Raw genomic sequence first — 23418 nt, 5'->3', positions numbered from 1 at the left:
ATTTAACCTGTTTACTCTTTTATACCACTTTTTCATTTTTTTAATCGTATTTTTAAAATGTGCTTAGGGCCGTTAAAAAATTACCCGCGGGCCACAAATGGCCCCCAGGCCGCACTTTGGACGCACCTAGTTTAAGGGTTCTTAGCCTACTGGACTGGAGTTATTAGACTATTTTTTTTTCATCGCAGAGAAGAAAAAAATGTGGGAAAAGAGCAACTTTTTAATGTATTTGTGTAACAAACAGTGCCATCTGCTGGAGGCGGTGGGGCGCTGCACCTTTTTCCCCCGAACATTGCTTACCGTCTTCTTGTTTTTGTTGTAAACCCTGCAGGCCAGCACAACTATCTCTGCGCCGGCAGGAACGACTGCATCATCGACAAGATCCGAAGGAAAAACTGCCCGGCGTGCCGCGTACGCAAGTGCCTTCAGGCCGGGATGAACCTCGGAGGTGAGGCTCTTTCTTTTGGCAGGACGTCCGCGTCAGAGATCGTGTTGACATGAATATGTCCACCCACACAGCTCGCAAGTCCAAGAAGTTGGTGAAGTTAAAGAGCGTCGGCGAGGACGCCAAGGAGCCTCAAACGGGCGGCGTGGGAGGCGACTTCCTGCCCTCGGAGAAGGAGCTGAGCGCGCCGGCCAGCACCACCTTGGTGCCGCACGGCCTCGGGGCGGTCACACCTTTCCTGCCGCCCTCCATCTGCAGCGTGCTGGAGCTCATCGAGCCCGAAGAGGTGTACTCGGGCTTCGACAACACGCAGCCCGACACCAGCGACCACCTGCTGTCCAGCCTCAACTGCTTGGCCGGCAAGCAGATGGTCCGCCTGGTCAAGTGGGCCAAAGTACTTCCAGGTGAGTGACCCCGCTCCCGCCTGCACACCACGCCCTCAATACAGCCAGCAAGTCACCTTAAACTGACGTCATGCAACTACTGAAAAAGGATGGAAATTCTTCCAAATATTTAAACATTAAATAAACATTTTTTTTTTCTCTTCTAAATGTCACACATTTAATTCAAATTAATCCGTTTGGATCTTGTGCAATTAAGGATATTTATTCTTAAAAGTACATATTTTATTCATGATGAACAGGTATACAAATGTGATAAAACTATTTATAGTAATAATAATAAGGCAGCTTTAATGATTTTTCACGTGTAAAAATAATGTATAATTAATAATAATTATTATTACAATAGCTCATTTAAATATATCCTTACTACAAATATTATAAATTGTTCTGTAAGTATCAGTGTTTACAAATTTACAATTATTTATACAGGTATGTATATATATATATATATATATAAACACAGTATACATACGTACATATATACATACATACATATATGTACATATATACATACATATACGTATATATATACATACTGTACATTCCATACATACATATACTTGCATATATATATAAATACATATATGTACATGTATATATGTACATATGCATGTATACATACTTACATATATATGTGTATGTATGTATACATATATATATGTACATGTATATATGTGTATTTATATACATGTGTATATACATGTATATATACATGTATTTATGTCTATAAATATATATGTATATGTATATATACATGTGTATATATATATATATATATATATATATATGTACTGTATATCCAGCCATCCATTTTCTACCGCTTATTCCCTTTTTGGGTCGTGGGGGGCGCTAGCGCCTATCTCAGCTACAATCGGGCGATATATGTACTGTATATACATGTGTGTATATATACATATACGTATATATACATGTATACAAATATATATGTCTATATATTCATGTATATATTTATATATACATGTATATATACATATAAATGTATGTATATATACATGTCTATATGTACAGTATGTACGTATATATGTATGTATGTATGTACACACATATATATATATATATATATATATATATATATATATCATATAAAGATATATATATATATATAAGATATAAAGATCGTATATATATATATATATATATATATATATATATATATATATATATATATTGTCATTGTACAACAAAATTGCAAACAAAGCCATTTAGTGCAAATTCATTGATGAAACAAAAAACATATGAACATTGGTACTAAAATGAAAAGATAAACATAAATAGAGCACACAGGTCACATGTACAGTCTATATATATATATATATATATATATATATATATATATATATATATATATATATGTATATATATATATAACCATAATTTAAGGTGTAATAAGATCCTTGCTACTTCCATAGGGAAACAATATGTTCCACTGTAAATAGACCCAGTCAGTCCTAAATCATGTCAAGTAAACATATGTCATTCCCCAAAATATCCTGAAGATGTCATGCTTCTTTCCTGCCGTTGTCACACCTCTACCTTTCCATCGTTAGCTCGAGAAAATATCCTAAAATGAGATTGCCATCACAATCACATCCTGCACCAATTTGAAATGAGGATTTACAAGAGTGAAGTCATTTGGAATGTTTTTTTATTTTTGGCCATGATGCGTCACATTAAAAGATGCCCCACAGATGATAGTAAACACGTGAGAGACAATTTTACTAATTTAATGAATGTATTATTAACTGTATTCATTATTGATTAAAAAATGTTTGTATATGCGCAACAGCATGTGAAAATATAAATATGTGCATGTAGTGTCACATATAAATATGTGCATGTAGTGTCACATATAAATATGTGCATGTAGTGTCACATATAAATATGTGCATGTAGTGTCACATGTAAATATGTGCATGCACGTAATGTCACATATAGGTATGTGCATGTAGTGTCACATATAGATATGTGCATGTAGTGTCACACATGAATATGTGCATGCACGTAGTTTCACATAAATATGTGCATGTAGTGTCACATATAAATATGTGCATGCATGCAGTGTCACATGTAAATATGTGCATGCATGCAGTGTCACATGTAAATATGTGCATGCATGCAGTGTCACATATAAATATGTGCATGCATGTAGTGTCACATATAAATATGTGCATGCATGCAATGTCACATGTAAATATGTGCATGCATGCAGTGTCACATGTAAATATGTGCATGCATGCAGTGTCACATATAAATATATGCATGCATGCGGTGTCACATATAAATATGTGCATGTATGCAGTGTCACATATAAATATGTGCATAAACGTAGTGTCACTTAAATATGTGCATGTAGTGTCACATATAAATATGTGCATGCATGTAGTGTCACATATAAATATGTGCATGTAGTGTCACATATACATATGTGCATGCATGTAGTGTCACATATACATATGTGCATGCATGTAGTGTCACATATACATATGTGCATGCATGTAGTGTCACATATAAATATGTGCATGCATGTAGTGTCACATAAATATGTGCATGCATGTAGTGTCACATATAAATATGTGCATGCATGTAGTGTCACATATAAATATGTGCATGCATGTAGTGTCACATATAAATATGTGCATGCATGTAGTGTCACATATAAATATGTGCATGCATGTAGTGTCACATATAAATATGTGCATGCATGTAGTGTCACATATAAGTATGTGCATGCATGTAGTGTCACATATAAATATGTGCATGCATGTAGTGTCACATATAAATATGTGCATGTAGTGTCACATATAGATATGTGCATGTAGTGTCACACATGAATATGTGCATGCACGTAGTTTCACATAAATATGTGCATGTAGTGTCACATATAAATATGTGCATGCATGCAGTGTCACATGTAAATATGTGCATGCATGCAGTGTCACATGTAAATATGTGCATGCATGCAGTGTCACATATAAATATGTGCATGCATGTAGTGTCACATATAAATATGTGCATGCATGCAGTGTCACATGTAAATATGTGCATGCATGCAGTGTCACATGTAAATATGTGCATGCATGCAGTGTCACATATAAATATATGCATGCATGCGGTGTCACATATAAATATGTGCATGTATGCAGTGTCACATATAAATATGTGCATAAACGTAGTGTCACTTAAATATGTGCATGTAGTGTCACATATAAATATGTGCATGCATGTAGTGTCACATATAAATATGTGCATGTAGTGTCACATATACATATGTGCATGCATGTAGTGTCACATATAAATATGTGCATGCATGTAGTGTCACATATAAATATGTGCATGCATGTAGTGTCACATATAAATATGTGCATGCATGCAGTGTCACATATAAGTATGTGCATGCATGTAGTGTCACATATAAATATGTGCATGCATGTAGTGTCACATATAAATATGTGCATGCATGTAGTGTCACATATAAATATGTGCATGCATGCAGTGTCACATATAAATATGTGCATGCATGTAGTGTCACATATAAATATGTGCATGCATGTAGTGTCACATATGAATATGTGCATGCATGTAGTGTCACATATAAGTATGTGCATGCATGCAGTGTCACATATAAATATGTGCATGCATGCAGTGTCACATATAAATATGTGCATGCATGTAGTGTCACATATAAATATGTGCATGCATGTAGTGTCACATATAAATATGTGCATGCATGCAGTGTCACATATAAGTATGTGCATGCATGTAGTGTCACATATAAATATGTGCATGCATGTAGTGTCACATATAAATATGTGCATGCATGTAGTGTCACATATAAATATGTGCATGCATGTAGTGTCACATATAAATATGTGCATGCATGTAGTGTCACATATACATATGTGCATGCATGTAGTGTCACATATAAATATGTGCATGCATGCAGTGTCACATATAAATTGAGTGAGCAGGTATTGACTAGCAGACACATGATTAGCACACACTGTCTGCTACCACTGTGACTGAAATATTTCTTACCGCTGTCCTCACTTGCCTGTTGTCTTGTTGTTGTTGTTGTTGTTGTTGTTGTTGTTGTTGTTGTTGTTGTTGGCACACATGGAGCTTCTTGCCAGGCATTGATTGAGAGTCTGGCACGCTTCCTTTCTATTTGTGTACATCTTCTCTGCGTGGCGTCGCACTGATCAGTGAAATCCCTGCAGCTTTTTGCTGGGAGGGACTCAGAATATGAAGAATATGAAGATGCCATTTGGCCAGGATGACAACACATGGCTATTTGAATTTTTGATATTATTATAACAAAAAACCTGACATACCAATAATGTCACACGTGCCAAAAATGTTTTATTTGTGGCGGCCCGCCACAAGTAAATATATAGAAAAACACAGTTGGATTTTTTTGCTGGTTCACATGTAAACATTGTAATCATTAGATGTATATTTTTCAAATATAATTATAACAAAAAACTTGACATACTGATAATGTCACACATGTGAAAACACATGGCTAACCAAACTTTTTTTTACTTGTGGCGGCCAGCAACAAGTAAATACATAGGAAACACATAGTTATAATTTTTGCTAGTTCAGTTAAACATTGTCATCATTAGATCTATATATATATATATATATATATATATATATATATATATATATATATATATATATATATATATATATATATATATATATATATATATATATATATGTATACATATATATATGTATATATAGTTATATTTATATATATATACATGTATATATATTTATATATATATATTTATATATATATATATATATATATATATGTATGTATATATATATACATATATATTATATGTATGTATGTATGTATATATATATATATATGTATATATATATATATATATATATATATATTTACACAGTATATATATGTATGTATGTGTGTATATATATATATATACACAGTATATATATATATATATATATATATGTATGTATGTATGTATGTATGTGTATATATATATATATATATTAACAAAAACACGACAAAAACAAAAATACAAAATATTAACAAAAACACGACATTCTAATAATGTCACATGGCTAACCAAACTTTTTTACCTGTGTCGGTCCGCAACAAGTACATAAATAGAAAGACACAGATCTATTCACAGGTAATAGATGTTTTTATTTCTTTTTTTTTTCTCAACACATTGTGTCCAATATTTACCGCAAAGATAAAATAAGTCCTATTTTAGGTTCATTTAATAGTTAAAACACATTTTAATAATTAAAAAAATAATTAAATTAAATTAAATGACTATTGTTTTACATATTCTGATAGATTTAAACCAATGAAAGCATTTTAAAAGTCTGCCAGACTCACACCTATTTGACTGATAAATATTAAAAAATATATATATATATTTGTTTTAATCTATTATTATATATATGATGAATATCATCACATCATTCATTCAGAGATGATAAATCAGGACAGATGAAGCTAGACTACTATGAACAGCAACATGTACGTGTAAACAAACAAACAAAAAACATTATGATTTCTATGTTTTCAGATAGCGTTTGTTCTATTGTTAAACAAAGAAAACAACCTGAAGTTGTCTTTATTTTGAAGTTATCCTGCCGTGTTTTCACCCACTTGATTAATAGATGTTCCTCCATGTGGCCCCTGAGCTACAATTAGGGGGACACCAGACTCATAGTGGCTCCAATTTTGACTTGAATTAGTCTTTTGTGTGTGCCAGGTTTCCGGGGCCTGCCCATCGAGGACCAGATCACGCTGATCCAGTACTCCTGGATGTGTCTGTCCACCTTCTGCCTCAGCTGGCGCTCGTACAAACACACCAACGGACAGATGCTCTACTTCGCCCCGGACCTCATCTTTAACGAGTAGGTGCACACCTGGGCTGGTCTGCTAACAGCCGGCTAGAAAGGTCAACTCGTGCTGGTCTGGACTCCAAAGGAATGTCATTGACAATAATCACTTACACACAATATGGCCTTTTATTGCAAGACTATTCTGCTTGCCGAGTCAGCAAAACAACATTTGGAAAACAATAGAAAATAGTCAGGGTTTTATTATGGGCCTGCTGGGAAGCATGCAATAGAAAATAGTTTAGGTTTTATTATGGGCCTGCTGGGAAAACATGCAGTAGAAAATAGCTAGGGTTTTATTATGGGCCTGCTGGGAAAGCATGCAGTAGAAAACAGTTTAGGTTTTATTATGGGCCTGCGGGGAAGCATGCAATAGAAAATAGTTAGGGTTTTGTTATGGGCCTACCGGAAAGCATACAGTAGAACATAGTTAAGGTTTTATTATGGGTCGGCTGGGAAGCATGCAGTAGAAAATAGTTAGGGTTTTATTATGGGCCTGCTGGGAAGGCATGCAGTAGAAAATAGTTTAGGTTTTATTATGGGCCTGCGGAGAAGCATGCAGTACAAAATAGTTAGGGTTTTATTATGGGCCTGCCGAAAAGCATACAGTAGAAAATAGTTATGGTTTTATTATGGGTTGGCTGGGAAGCATGCAATAGAAAATAGTTGGGGTGTTATTATGGGCCTGCTGGGAAGCCTGCAGTAGAAAATAGTTAGGTTTTATTATGGGCCTGCTGGGAAGCATGCATTAGAAAATAGTTAGGGTTTTATCATGGGCCTGCTGGGAAGCATGCAATAGAAAATAGTTAGGGTTTTGTTATGGGCCTGCCGGAAAGCATACAGTAGAAAATAGTTAAGGTTTTATTATGGGTCTGCTGGGAAGCATGCAGTAGAAAATAGTTAGGGTTTTATTATGGGCCTGCTGGGAAAGCATGCAGTAGAAAATAGTTAGGTTTTATTATGGGCCTGCTGGGAAGCATGCATTAGAAAATAGTTAGGGTTTTATCATGGGCCTGCTGGGAAGCATGCAATAGAAAATAGTTAGGGTTTTATTATGGGCCTGATGGGAAGCATGCAATAGAAAATAGTTTAGGTTTTATTATGGGCCTGCTGGGAAAACATGCAGTAGAAATAGTTAGGGTTTTATTATGGGCCTGCTGAATAGTATGCAAAAGAAAACTGTTTGGGTTTTATTATGGGCCTGCTGGCAAGCATGCAGTAGAAAATAGTTAGGGTTTTATTATGGGCCTGCTGGGAAAGCATGCAGTAGAAAATTGTTTAGGGTTTTATTATGGGCCTGCTGGGAAGCATGCAATAGAAAATAGTTAGGGTTTTATTATATATGTATATAGGTGTGTATATATGTGTGTGTATATATATATGTATGTATATATATATATATATATACATATATATATATATATATATATATTTTTTTTTTTTTTTTTTTTCATGTTAAAAGCCAAGGAGATAATGTTGCATGTGGACTTTGCAGGGAGCGCATGCAGCAGTCGGCCATGTACCCCCTGTGTCTGGGTATGAGACAGGTGAGCCAGGAGTTTGTTCGACTGCAGCTCACCTACGACGAGTTCCTGTCCATGAAGGTGCTGCTACTCCTCAGCACAAGTAAGACTTACTTTACTTTACTCTCTCACATGCTAACACACAACCTCAGTCATGTTTATGGTATAGCCTGACAAGAATATAAATTGGTGTATTGGTATAACAAAACAAGACTATGAGTTGGTGTATTGGTATAGCCAGACAAAAATATAAGTTGGTGTATTGGTATAACAAAACAAGAGTATAAGTTGGTGTATTGGTATAACAAAACAAGAATATAAGTTGGTGTATTGGTATAGCCAGACAAGAATATAAGTTGGTGTATTGGTATAACAAAACAAGAACTTAAGTTGGTGTATTGGTATAGCCAGACAAGAATATAAGTTGGTGTATTGGTATAACAAAACAAGAATATAAGTTTGTGTATTGGTATAGCCAGACAAGAATATAAGTTGGTGTATTGGTATAGCCAGACAAGAATATAAGTTGGTGTATTTGTTTAACAAAACAAGAATATAAGTTGGTGTATTGGTATAACAAAACAAGAATATAAGTTGGTGTATTGGTAAAACAAAAGAAGAATATAAGTTGGTGTATTAGTATAGCCAAACAAGAATATAAGTTGGTGTATTGGTATAACAAAACAATATAAGTTGGTGTATTTGTTTAACAAAACAAGAATATAAGTTGGTGTATTGGTATAATAAAACAAGAATATAAGTTGGTGTATTGGTATAACAAAAGAAGAATATAAGTTGTGTATTGGTTTAGCCAAACAAGAATATAAGTTGGTGTATTGGTATAACAAAACAAGAATATAAATTTGTGTATTAGTATAACAAAAATAGAATATAAGTTGGTGTATTGGTATAACCAAAAAAGAATATAAGTTGGTGTATGGGTATAACAAAACAAGAATATAAGTTGGTGTATTGATATAGCCAGACAAGAATATAAATTGGTGTATTGGTATAACAAAACAAGAATATAAGTTGGTGTATTGGTATAACAAAAGAAGAATATAAGTTGTGTATTGGCTTAGCCAAACAAGAATATGAGTTGGTGTATTGGTATAACAAAACAAGAATATAAGTTTGTGTATTAGTATAACAAAACTAGAATATAAGTTGGTGTATTGGTATAACCAAAAAAAATATAAGTTGGTGTATTGGTATAACCAAAAAAGAATATAAGTTGGTGTATGGGTATAACAAAACAAGAATATAAGTTGGTGTATTGATATAGTCAGACAAGAATATAAATTGGTGTATTGGTATAACCAGACAAGAATATAAGTTGGTGTATTTGTTTAAAAAAACAAGAATATAAGTTGGTGTATTGGTATAACAAAACAAGAATATAAGTTGGTGTGTTAGTATAACAAAACAAGAATATAAGTTGGTGTATTGGTATAGCCGCACAAGAATATAAGTTTGGGTATGTTGTTCCACCTTCCATACTCCTTTTTATGCACTTTATAAGAAATACATTTTGCTGAAAATGGTTCATTGTGTCTTCTTATGCATACACTTTTTCAAATGTTCTTGTAATCAGAGTATATTTTCGGTGTATTAGATGGGATTTCTGCAGTCTTCTTCAGAAGGGTCACCTGACCACTGTGATGTGTTGCCTATCAGCTCTTCTTGTGGGCGTGGCCAAGCAGGCACACCTGTCTAGTCTCGATGGTTAATTTGGAGGGTGTCCCAGGTATCCCTGTTGATGGTCTCCTTGGGGCGCTTCCTTAGTTTGATCGCCTCCTTAATCCATCGTTTGAATTTGTTACTTTCTGTGCCGATGATTTTGCCGTTGTCCCGGTCCATGATGTGGTTATTTATTTTGCAATGATCTGATATGGCTGATTTATTTGTGTTTTAGGCTTCTTGTAAACCTTCCAGTTCTCTCTTTTTCACATCCTTTCTGATGTTCTTTCTTCCTGGCGTTGACTGTCCACCTTGTTTCTCACATGTATGATTCTTTTTTTTTTTGCATGATTTACACGGGATTTCGTAAACGACATCCCATTTCTTGTCTGGATCTATTTTGTCTTTTTCCGTTAAGCATCAAGCGGCGGCAGGGCGGTAGCCCACCAGGTAGACTTGAGAAGTTTTTTCTGGCCTTCCTGTCAGTCGTTTTTTCTTAATAATGATCTGGCAGCAGCCAGTGTCATCTCACAGGTAGCCCTCTGAGACTCTTATTTTGTTAGCGCAGGTAGGATGGAGCTGTAATTTTATAGTGAAGATAGGAATTTTGCTATCTGTTTTTACAGTTTTGACGGAAACAAAAAGTGTTTCTGGCCTTCCTGTCGGTCGTTTTTTCTTAATAATAACCTGGCAGCAGCCAGCATCATCTCACAAGTAGCTTTCTGAGACTCTTATTTTGTTAGTGCAGGCAGGATGGAGCTGTAATTTCATAGTGAAGATAGGAATTTTGCGAACTGTTTTTACAGTTTTGATGGAAACAAAAAGTGTTTCTGGCCTTCCTGTCGGTCGTTTTTTTCTTAATAATAATCTGGCAGCAGCCAGCGTCATCTTACAAGTAGCTTTCTGAGACTCTTATTTTGTTAGCGCAGGTAGGATGGAGCTGTAATTTTATCGTGAAGATAGGAATTTTGCTATCTGTTTTTACAGTTTTGACAGGAACAAAAAGTGTTTCTGGCTTTCCTGTCGGTCGTTTTTTCTTAATAATAACCTGGCAGCAGCCAGCATCATCTCACAAGTAGCTTTCTGAGACTCTTATTTTGTTAGCGCAGGCAGGATGGAGCTGTAATTTTATAGTGAAGATAGGAATTTTGCGATCTGTTTTTAGAGTTTTGACAGAAATAAAAAGTGTTTCTGGCTTTCCTGTCGGTCGTTTTTTCTTAATGATCTGGCAGCAGCCAGCGTCATCTCACAAGTAGTTTGTTGAGACTCTTATTTTGTTAGTGCAGGCAGGATGGAGCTGTAATTTAAAATTGAGTTTAGGAACTGTGCGATCTGTCTTTAGAGTTTTGATGGCAGGTATGGTTGAAATAAAAAGTGATTCTGGCCTTCCTGTCGGTCATTTTTTCTTAATAATGATCCGGCCACCCCTGCTGTACAACTTGGCAGCTATTGGAAGAAAGCATGCAGACAGAAAGTGATGAAAAAGTAGACAAAGGTAGCACGTTGGATGTGTCACTGACACTACGGTGGCCACAGGAGAACATTTCAGTCCGTGTAGATGAACACTTCATTAGCCGCTGGCTGTGAAAGATCTCAACACGTTGCCACTTTCTGCTTGAGCGTGCGCACAGTCTGTCAGGAGACGTGTTGGAACTTTGGTACAAACATATTCTAAGTCTACTGAGAACTCAGAGATCATGGCGGTGGCTAGGTAGAAAAGTCCAAAGTTACAGCATTATACACTTGTGAATAACATAAATACACTCTATTATACAGCATTATTCAAATGTGAATGATATAAATACAGTTTATTATACAGCATTATACACTTGTGAAGAATGTAGTCTATTATACAGCATTGTTCACATGTGAATAATATAGTCTATTATACAGCATGATTCACATGTGAATAACATAAATACAGCCTATTATAAAGCGTTATCCACATGTGAATAACAAATACAGTCTATTATACAGCATTATTCACATGTGAATAACATAAATGCGGTCTATTATACGGCATTGTTCACATGTGAATAATATAAATACAGTCTATTATACAGCATTATTCACATGTGAATAATATAAATACAGTCTATTATACAGCATTCTTCACATGTGAATAATATAAATACAGTCTATTATAAGCATTATTCACATGTGAATAATGTAAATAGTCTATTATAAGCATTATTCACATGTGAATAATATAAATACAGTCTATTATATGCATTATTCACATGTGGATAATATACTGTAAATACAGTCTGTTATACAAAATTATTCACATGTGAATAATATAAATAATCTATTATATAAAATTATTCACATGTGGATAATATACTGTAAATACAGTCTGTTATACAAAATTATTCACATGTGAATAATATAAATAGTCTATTATATAAAATTATTCACATGTGAATCATGCCGTATAATAGACTGTATTGAGTATGTCATCATGCTAATTTTATTAAGCTAATATTTTAACTAATTAGATTAGTTTAAACCAAAAAAAATCATGGATTTTCATAGTTGGCGCCATCTTTGAAACATGCTAACTTTATACCAATGTTTTATGCTAGCATTTTTGCCCTTTTTATTCGTATAAACAATACTTAATGCCATCCTAGAAGTATGTTAAGTTCTATGTTAGGATGCTAATGTTAGTATGCTAACATTTTGGCTAATTGTATCTCTTTACACCTATAAATCATGGATTTTGACACCTGGCGCTACCTAAGGTGTATGCTAACCTAACCTACGTTGTCATGCTAATGTTTCGTGTGTCTAACATACCAAAAAATCTGACTCTGATGTCATTATAAGTAAGAAAGCTGCATCATTGACTGTGAAATCTGCTTTTTTTTACCCCCCCTCCAGTTCCCAAAGAGGGTCTGAAGAACCAGGCAGCGTTCGAAGAGATGCGAGTCAATTACATCAAAGAGCTCCGGCGTTCCGTGGGGAAAGCGACCAACAACTCGGGCCAAACCTGGCAGCGCTTCTTCCAGCTCACCAAGCTGCTGGATGCCATGCATCATGTAAGTGACCACCACCTGTGTGTAGTGTCATGGTATCATTGTGCAGTCACCACTAGATGGCACTGTGAAGCTCATCAACTGAGTAAATATTCAGTGTTTTATTGTTCATAGTTAATATTGTAAATCCCACGTAAAAGAGGAGTGATGTTCATATGTTGTTAATATTCAGTGTTTTATTGTTTATAGTTAATATTGTAAATCGCACGTAAAAGAGGAGTGATGTTCGTATGTTGTTAATATTCAGTCTTTTATTAATAATTCATATTGTAAATCCCGCGTAAAAGAGTGATGTTCATATGTTGTTAATATTCAGTGTTTTATCGTTCATAGTTAATATTGTAAGTCCTGCATTAGAGAAGCGACGCTCATATGTTGTTAATATTCAGTGTTTTATTGTTCATAGTTAATATTGTAAATCCTGCGTAAAAGAGGAGTGATGTTCAGAATTATGTTGTTAATATTCAGTCTTTTATTATTAGTTAATATTGTAAATCCCACGTAAAAGAGGAGTGATGTTCATATGTTAATATTCAGTTTTTTATCGTTCACAGTTAATATTGTAAGATCCGCATAAAAGATGAGGGATGTTCATATGTTGTTAATATTCAGTGTTTTATTAATAGTTAATATTGTAAATCCCACATAAAACAGTGATGTTCATATGTTGTTAATATTCAGTGTTTTATTGTTCATAGTTAATATTGTAAATATCATGTGAAAGAGGAGTGATGTTCATATGTTGTTAATATTCAGTGTTTTATTGTTCATAGTTAATATTATAAGTCCCACGCAAAAGAGGAGTGATGTTCTAATGTTATTATTCAGTGTTTTATTTTTCATAGTCAGTATTGTAAGTCCCGCTTAAAAGAGGAGTGATGTTCATACGTTGTTAATATTCAGTCTATTAACGTTCATAGCTAATATTGTAAATCCCACGTAAAAGAGGAGTGATGTTCATATGTTGTTAATATTCAGTGTTTTATTGTTCATAGTTAATATTGTAAATCCCACGTAAGAGAGTGATGTTCATATGTTGTTAATAATTAGTATTTTATTAATAGTTAATATTGCGTAACCCACATAAAACAGTGATGTGCATATGTTGTTAATATTCAGTGTTTTATTGTTCATAGTTAATATTTTTAAATATCATGTAAAAGAGGAGTGATGTTCATATGTTGTTAATATTCAGTGTTTTATTGTTCATAGTTAATATTGTAATGCCGCATGAAAGAGTTATGTTCATATGTTGATATTCAGTGTTTTATTGTTCATAGTTAATATTATATATCCCACGTAAAACAAGAGTGATGTTCATATGTTGTTAATAGTCAGTGTTTTATTGTTCATAGTTAATATTGTAAATCCTCCATAAAAGAGTGATGTTCATATGTTGTTAATATTTGCAAGTAAAACTTTGAAGAACAAATCAAACACTCTAGACCAGGAGTCACCAACACAGTGCCCGCGGGCACCAGATCGCCCATAAGGACCAGATGAGTCGCCCGCTGGCCTGTTCTAAAAATAGCTCAAATAGCAGCACTTACCAGTGAGCTGCCTCCATTTTTTAAATTGTATTTATTTACTAGCAAGCTGGTCTCGCTTTGCTGGACATTTTTAATTCTAAGAGAGACAAAACTCAAATAGAATTTGAAAATCCAAGAAAATATTTTAAAGACTTGGTCTTCACTTGTTTAAATAAATTCATTTATTTTTTTACTTTGCTTCTTATAACTTTCAGAAAGGCAATTTTAGAGAAAAAATACAACCTTAAAATTTGTTTTAGGATTTTTAAACACATATACCTTTTTACCTTTTAAATTCCTTCCTCTTCTTTCCTGACAATTTGAATCAAGTATTTTTTTATTATTATTGTAAATAATAATAAATACATTTTAATATAATTCTTCATTTTAGCTTCGTTTTTTTGACGAAGAATAGTTGAAATATTTCTTCAAACTTAATATGATTAAAATAAAATAAAAATATTCTGGCAAATCTAGAAAATTTGTAGAATCAAATTTAAATCTTATTTCAAAGTCTTTGGATTTCTTTTAAAATGTTTCTTCTGGAAAATCTACAAAAAATAATCCAATTTGTTATTTATTCTAACAAAGTGCAGATTGGATTTTAACCTATTTAAAACACATCATCAAAAATTTAAAATTAATCTTAATCAGGAAAAATTACTAATGATGTTCCATAAATTCTTTTTTACATTTTTTCAAAAAGATTCGAATTAGCTAGTTTTTCTCTTCATTTTTTGGGGGTTGAATTTTGAATTTTAAAGAGTCGAAATTGAAGATAAACTATGTTTCAAAATTGAATTTTCTTTTTTTTTCGTGTTTTCTGTTTTAAACCGTTCAATTAAGGGTTTTTTTCATCATTTATTCTCTACAAAAAACCTTCCGTAAAAGGACAAAAAATGTACAACGGAATGACAGACAGAAATACCCTTTTTTTCTATATATAGATTTATATTTTAAAGGTAAATTGAGCAAATTGGCTATTTCTGGCAATTTATTTAAGTGTGTATCAAACTGGTAGCCCTTGGCATTAATCAGTACCCAAGAAGTAGCTCTTGCTTTCAAAAAGGTTGCTGACCCCTGGTCTAGAGGGTAAAAAGTTTAACGTCAGGGCAAGGGTAAAGCTGAATCGAGTCTTTTGTCGCGCCCTATAAAGTGTTTGTACTGCACGTGTTGTACTTATTACACACCAGCTGTCTGGTTGTAACGTGTATACATTTTTTTCATTACCAAATTAGGAGGGGATAAAATCGCTGTGTAAAATCGCTAATGCTAACCCGTAGCATGTCTATGGGAAATCCATTGTAAACTAGCATCGAGCTAGCACATTTTGAATAGTGGAACCTGACTGTACTTGTTAAATATATATTTTAATATCTAACATAACTGTGCTGTCCAGTTGTAAAAGTGAGTTCTAATATTTTTGAGTCTCATTTGCAAGTTTTATACAGTCGACTTCCAAAATGTAGCCTAGTCAGGGAGTAATCCTTGCCATTACTGTTGTTGCGCCCTACAAAGTGTGTGTACTGCACGCATTGTACGTAATCAAATCGACATTAATTTATTCAGCACTTTTCATACAAATGATTACACTCCGGCTGTCCGATTGTAACGTGTCTCTTTGTTGTGGTTTTCATTACCACATTTGGAGGTGATAAAAAAAAAATCGCCATGCGAAATCGCTAATGCTAACCTGTAGCATGGCTATGGCAAATCCAATGTAAAGTAACATCGAGCTAGCACATTTTTAATAGTGGAACCTTAATGTACTTTAGTGGGTTTTCATGAGTTAATAAATGTTAAATATATATTTTAATATCAAAGATAACTGTGCTGTCGAGTTGTTGTTGCGCCCTACAAAGTGTGTGTACTGCACGTATTGTACGTAATCAAATCCAACTTCGATAATTTAGCACTTTTCATACAAATGATTATTGATTGTAACGTGTCTTTTTGTTGTGGTTTCCATTACCACATTTTGAGGTGATGAAAAAAAAATCGCCATGCGAAATCGCTAATGCTAACCTGTAGCATGGCTATGGCAAATCCAATGTAAAGTAACATTGAGCTAGCACATTTTTAATAGTGGAACCTTAATGTACTTTAGTGGGTTTTCATGAGTTGATAAATGTTAAATATATATTTTAATATCAAAGATAACTGTGCTGTCGAGTTGTTGTTGCGCCCTACAAAGTGTGTGTACTGCACGTATTGTACGTAATCAAATCCAACTTCGATAATTTAGCACTTTTCATACAAATGATTGATTGTAACGTGTCTTTTTGTTGTGGTTTCCATTACCACATTTTGAGGTGATGAAAAAAAAATCGCCATGCGAAATCGCTAATGCTAACCTGTAGCATGGCTATGGCAAATCCAATGTAAAGTAACATTGAGCTAGCACATTTTTAATAGTGGAACCTTAATGTACTTTAGTGGGTTTTCATGAGTTAATAAATGTTAAATATATATTTTAATATCAAAGATAACTGTGCTGTCGAGTTGTTGTTGCGCCCTACAAAGTGTGTGTACTGCACGTATTGTACGTAATCAAATCCAACTTCGATAATTTAGCACTTTTCATACAAATGATTATTGATTGTAACGTGTCTTTTTGTTGTGGTTTCCATTACCACATTTTGAGGTGATGAAAAAAAAAAATCGCCTTTCAAAATCGCTAATGCTAACCTGTAGCATGGCTATGGCAAATTCAATGTAAATAAGCATCGAGCTAGCACATTTTAAATAGTGGAACCTTACTGTACCTTTGTGGGTGTTCATGTGTTAATAAATGTTAAACATATATTTTAATATCAAACATAACTGTGCTGTCGAGTTGTTGTTGCGCCCTACAATGCGTGTGTACTGTATGTAATCAAATCCAACTTCATTTATTTAGCACTTTTTATACAAATTATTACACTCCAGATGTCCGATTGTAACGTGTCTCTTTGTTGTGGTTTTTATTCAAACATTTGGAGGTGATTAAGAATAACGCCATGCGAAATCACTAATGTTAACATGTAGCATGGCTATGGCAAATCCAATGTACATTAGCACCGAGCTAGCACATTTTGAATAGTGTATTACTTACTGTACTTTTGTGGGTGTTCATGAGTTAATAAATGTTAAATATATATTTTGATATCAAACATAACTGTGCTGTAAAGTTGTTGTTGCGCCCTACAAAGATTGTGTACTGTATGAAATCAAATCCAACTTCATTTATTGAGCACTTTTCATACAAATTATTACACTCCAGCTGTCCGATTGTAACGTGTCTCTTTGTTCTGGTTTTCATTTCCACATTTGGAGGTGATTAAAAAAAATACGTCGCCATGCGAAATTGCTAATGCTAGCCTGTAGCATGGCTATGGCAAATCCAATATAAATTAGCATCGAGCTAGTACACGTTCAAAAGTGGAACCTTACTGTGGGTGTTCATGTGTTAATAAATGTTAAATATATATTTTAATATCAAACATGACTATGCTGTCGAGTTGTAGTTGCGCCCTACAAAGTGTGTGTACTGCACGTATAGTACGTAATCAAATCCAACTTCATTTATTTAGCACTTTTCATACAAATGATTGTTGATTGTAACGTGTCTCTTTGTTGTGGTTTCCAATACCACATTTTGAGGTGATAAAAAAAAAAATCGCCATGCGAAATCGCTAATGCTAACCTGTAGCATGACTATGGCAAATCCAATTAGCATCGAGCTAGCATATTTTGAATAGTGGAACCTTACTGAACATTTGTGGGTGTTCATATGTTAATACATTTTAAATATATACTTTAATATCAAACATAACTGTTGTCGAGTTGTTGTTGCGCCCTACAAAGTGTGTGTACTGCACGTATTGTACGTAATCAAATCCAACTTAATTTTTTTAGCACTTTTCGTACAAATGATTACACTCCGGCTGTCCGATTGTAACGTGTCTCTTCGTTGTGGTTTTCATTACCACATTTGGAGGTGATAAAAAAAAAAAAAAATCGCCGTGCGAAATCGCTAATGCTAACCTGTAGCAGTACTATGGCAAATCCAATATAAATTAGCATCGAGCTAGCACATTTGGAATAGTGGAACCTTCCTGTACTTTTGTGGGTGTTCATGTGTTAAATAAAAATGTTAAATGAAAATATAGATTTTAATATCAAACGTAACTGTGCTGTCGAGCTGGTAAAGCAAGTTCTTAGATTTTTGAGTCTCATTTGCAAGTTTTATACAGTTAAAACTTGCATAAATGGCATAAATTACAGGGAGTAATTTATGCCATTTTGCTGAGTCTTTTTGTTGTTGTTGCCCCCTACAAAGTGTGTGTACTGTACGTAATGAAATCCAACTTCATTTATTTAGCACTTTTCATACAAATGATTGTTGATTGTAACGTGTCTCTTTGTTGTGGTTTCCAATACCAACTTTTGAGGTGATAAAAAAAAAAAATTGCCATGCGAAATCGCTAATGCTAACCTGTAGCATGACTATGGCAAATCCAATTAGCATCGAGCTAGCACATTTTGAATAGTGGAACCTTACTGAACATTTGTGGGTGTTCATATGTTAATACATTTTAAATATATACTTTAATATCAAACATAACTGTTGTCGAGTTGTTGTTGCGCCCTACAAAGCGTGTGTACTGCACGTATTGTACGTAATCAAATCCAACTTAATTTTTTTAGCACTTTTCGTACAAATGATTACACTCCGGCTGTCCGATTGTAACGTGTCTCTTTGTTGTGGTTTTCATTACCACATTTGGAGGTGATAAAAAAATTTTAAAAATCGCCGTGCGAAATCGCTAATGCTAACCTGTAGCAGTACTATGGCAAATCCAATGTAAATTAGCATCGAGCTAGCACATTTTGAATAGTGGCACCTTACTGAACATTTGTGGGTGTTCATATGTTAATACATTTTAAATATATACTTTAATATCAAACATAACTGTGGTCGAGTTGTTGTTGCGCCCTACAAAGTGTGTGTACTGCACGTATTGTACGTAATCAAATCCAACTTAATTTTTTTAGCACTTTTCGTACAAATGATTACACTCCGGCTGTCCGATTGTAACGTGTCTCTTTGTTGTGGTTTTCATTACCACATTTGGAGGTGATAAAAAATTTAAAAAAATCGCCGTGCGAAATCGCTAATGCTAACCTGTAGCAGTACTATGGCAAATCCAATGTGAATTAGCATCGAGCTAGCACATTTGGAATAGTGGAACCTTACTGTACTTTTGTGGGTGTTCATGTGTTAAATAAAAATGTTAAATGAAAATATAGATTTTAATATCAAACGTAACTGTGCTGTCGAGCTGGTAAAGCAAGTTCTTAGATTTTTGAGTCTCATTTGCAAGTTTTATACAGTTAAAACTTGCATAAATGGCATAAAATACAGGGAGTAATTTATGCCATTTTGCTGAGTCTTTTTTGTTGTTGTTGCCCCCTACAAAGTGTGTGTACTGTACGTAATGAAATCCAACTTCATTTATTTAGCACTTTTCATACAAATGATTGTTGATTGTAACGTGTCTCTTTGTTGTGGTTTCCAATACCAACTTTTGAGGTGATAAAAAAAAAAATTGCCATGCGAAATCGCTAATGCTAACCTGTAGCATGACTATGGCAAATCCAATTAGCATCGAGCTAGCACATTTTGAATAGTGGAACCTTACTGAACATTTGTGGGTGTTCATATGTTAATACATTTTAAATATATACTTTAATATCAAACATAACTGTTGTCGAGTTGTTGTTGCGCCCTACAAAGCGTGTGTACTGCACGTATTGTACGTAATCAAATCCAACTTAATTTTTTTAGCACTTTTCGTACAAATGATTACACTCCGGCTGTCCGATTGTAACGTGTCTCTTTGTTGTGGTTTTCACTACCACATTTGGAGGTGATAAAAAATTAAAAAAAATTGCCGTGCGAAATCGCTAATGCTAACCTGTAGCAGTACTATGGCAAATCCAATGTGAATTAGCATCGAGCTAGCACATTTTGAATAGTGGAACCTTACTGTACTTTTGTGGGTGTTCATGTGTTAAATAAAAATGTTAAATGAAAATATAGATTTTAATATCAAACGTAACTGTGCTGTCGAGCTGGTAAAGCAAGTTCTTAGATTTTTGAGTCTCATTTGCAAGTTTTATACAGTTAAAACTTGCATAAATGGCATACATTACAGGGAGTAATTTATGCCATTTTGCTGAGTCTTTTTTGTTTTTGTTGCCCCCTACAAAGTGTGTGTACTGTACGTAATGAAATCAAACTTCATTTATTCAGCACTTTTCGTACGAATGATTACACTCCAGCTGTCTGATATTAACGTGTCTCTTTGTTGATTAAAAAAAAAAAATCGCTAATGCTAACCTTTAGCATGACTATGGCAAATCCAATTAGCATCGAGCTAGCACATTTTGAATAGTGGAACCTTACTGTACTTTTGAGCGTTTTCTTCTTGGAAATATCTAACATTACTCAGTCTGCTTGTTGCCCAACCAAGTGTTGCAACCGGACGTGAGGTCTCGAGCAACAATGGTATGGAAATTGTTGATTTTGACGTTAATTGGTAGTTGCCTATAAGAGTTGCCATCCCTCCTCCTCTGTATGGCGTATAAAAGGGGGCGGAGCTGACCTTGTGCTTGTGTTGCGGCAGCTGGTGGGGAGGCTGCTGGACTTCTGCTTCTACACCTTCCGAGAGTCGCAGGCCTTGAAGGTGGAGTTCCCCGACATGCTGGTGGAGATCATCAGCGACCAGATCCCCAAGGTGGAGTCGGGCCTCACACACACCATCTACTTCCACAAGAAGTGACGCCCGGGGGGTAAAACACGCGGGAACTCAAACCCCAGCCAGGGACGCCACCTTGGCGCCTCCCCTCCCCGCCCCCCCGCCTTCAGGACGCCGCCGGTCGGTCCTTGTCTGAAACCAGAAGGGCGGGAGCGGCGCAGGACTTGCGACAAAAGTGTGTAAATGTTGCCCCGCCTCCCTTCCCCGTACGCCATCTTGGAGACAAAGCCATAGCAGAACGTGGGCGTGGTGGTGGAGACGTAGGTAGGTAGGTAGGTAGGTAGGTAGGTAGGTAGGTAGGTAGGTAGGTGGTGGACCCGCAGATCCCAACATGTAGCTTGCAGACACGCTCCACTCCCAAGGGCTACTTGACACTTTCCTCCACATATACACTCGGCTTCTTAGTGAGTGCTGAGTCAGCAGCTGGTCACAAATGTTTAGTAGCAACATTCACACAGTCTAAGGCAGCCGTGTCCGGAGGTTGCCCACAGCCACATTTGCGACAAATGTTGTTTTTTTTCCCCCCCGACCCCGGCGCTTATTTAACTTTGTAGGCAGGAGACTCCAACGCTCGGACAATTTAGAGTTCAGTTGAATTTTTGTGGGGTTTTAAAACAATATTTTCCTATTCAGTTTGTTAAAATTCCAGTTGTGATAAAAAAATTTAAACATGGCTGATGAATTTAATGATTGTTAATAATCTTTAACTCTCATATATTTATATATATATATATATATATATATATATATATATATATATATGTATATATATATATCAGTGTCAATCAATCAATGATTGATATATATATATATATGTATTTATATATATGCATATGTGTGTGTATTAGTGTACATATGCATATACATATATATATACACACATGTATATATATATATGTATATGTATATATACACACATATATGCATGTATACACATGTGTATGTATGTATATGTGTGTATATACACACATGCATATATATATATATATATATATATGTCTGTACATATATATGTACATTTGCACATATACATGTATATATACATATAAATATGTATGTATACATATATATACACATATATTTATATATACACACATGTGTGTATATATACACACATATATATATGTGTATATATACACATACATATATGTGTATGTATACACATATAAAAACACATGTTTGCATATGTATATATACATATATATATGTATATATAAATATATATGTGTATATACACATATATATGTGTATATATAAACACATGTATACATACACATATATATGTGTAAATATAAATATATGTTTACATACACATATATATGTGTATATACATATATGTGTGTGTATATATATATATATATATACACGTGTATATATACACATATGTGTATATACACATATATGCGTGTGTATATATATATATATATATATATATATATATATATATATACACATAGATATGTGTATAGATACATATGTATATATACATATATATGTATGTATGTATGTATGTATATATATATATACATATGTATCTATACATATATATGTATGTATGTATATACACACACATATGTGTGTATTTAAACATACACGTATAAATACATACATATATACACATTTACATATGTATATGTATATATAATATGTACATAAAACAAAACCCCACATACAATACAGTGGATGTATTACTACATGATATTATTACAATATGTCCTGTATTAATTAAAAGCTAACTTGTCATTCCCAGTCAAGTCCACAATCCGGCAACATTTTTAGTTAAAAGGAGGGACAAGCGGTAGAAAATGGATATATTAGAATTGTTTTTTTGTGTGTGTCCGGTTTCCTTGAACTAAAACAGACTGACATAAAGGAGCATACGGGCGTTAGCAACATTAGCCTAGCCACAGTGTGTGCACTAAAGTGCTAACACCACCATGCTAGGTTAGCATGTGCGCTAAAGACAAAAAATGCTTAGTTGGCAGAGTTCCTGGCTTTGTTTTAAGATGTGTAGCAAAGCCTCTTTTTTTTTTTTTCTTTTTTACAAAGTGTCGGGTGTGTTGATCAAGCGAGGGGC

At 34.2% G+C, this 23418-nt stretch overlaps 1 protein-coding gene across 2 annotated transcripts in view; it reads left to right on the top strand.

Annotated features, from left to right (window-relative positions):
- Positions 1 to 22044, top strand: part of LOC133539128 (mineralocorticoid receptor-like) — a 249890-nt gene extending 227846 nt beyond the window's left edge. Inside the window, exons 4-10 of one of the 2 annotated variants that reach the window (XR_009803193.1) lie at positions 332 to 448; positions 520 to 849; positions 6639 to 6783; positions 8264 to 8394; positions 12855 to 13012; positions 21210 to 21617; positions 21650 to 22044. Coding sequence is in view for 1 of the 2 variants with exons in the window: in XM_061881223.1 (XP_061737207.1) it covers positions 332 to 448; positions 520 to 849; positions 6639 to 6783; positions 8264 to 8394; positions 12855 to 13012; positions 21210 to 21365 (1037 nt within the window). In the remaining variant the exon portion in view is untranslated. Of the gene's footprint in view, positions 1 to 331; positions 449 to 519; positions 850 to 6638; positions 6784 to 8263; positions 8395 to 12854; positions 13013 to 21209 lie in introns of both variants that reach the window. The other variant, XM_061881223.1, reaches the window with a different exon arrangement.
- The last annotated feature ends 1374 nt before the right edge of the window (positions 22045 to 23418 follow it).

Source organism: Nerophis ophidion, linkage group LG20, assembly GCF_033978795.1.
Source record: "Nerophis ophidion isolate RoL-2023_Sa linkage group LG20, RoL_Noph_v1.0, whole genome shotgun sequence".
Taxonomy (NCBI): Eukaryota; Metazoa; Chordata; class Actinopteri; order Syngnathiformes; family Syngnathidae; genus Nerophis; species Nerophis ophidion.
This window is presented reverse-complemented; position numbering and strand designations above follow the sequence as displayed.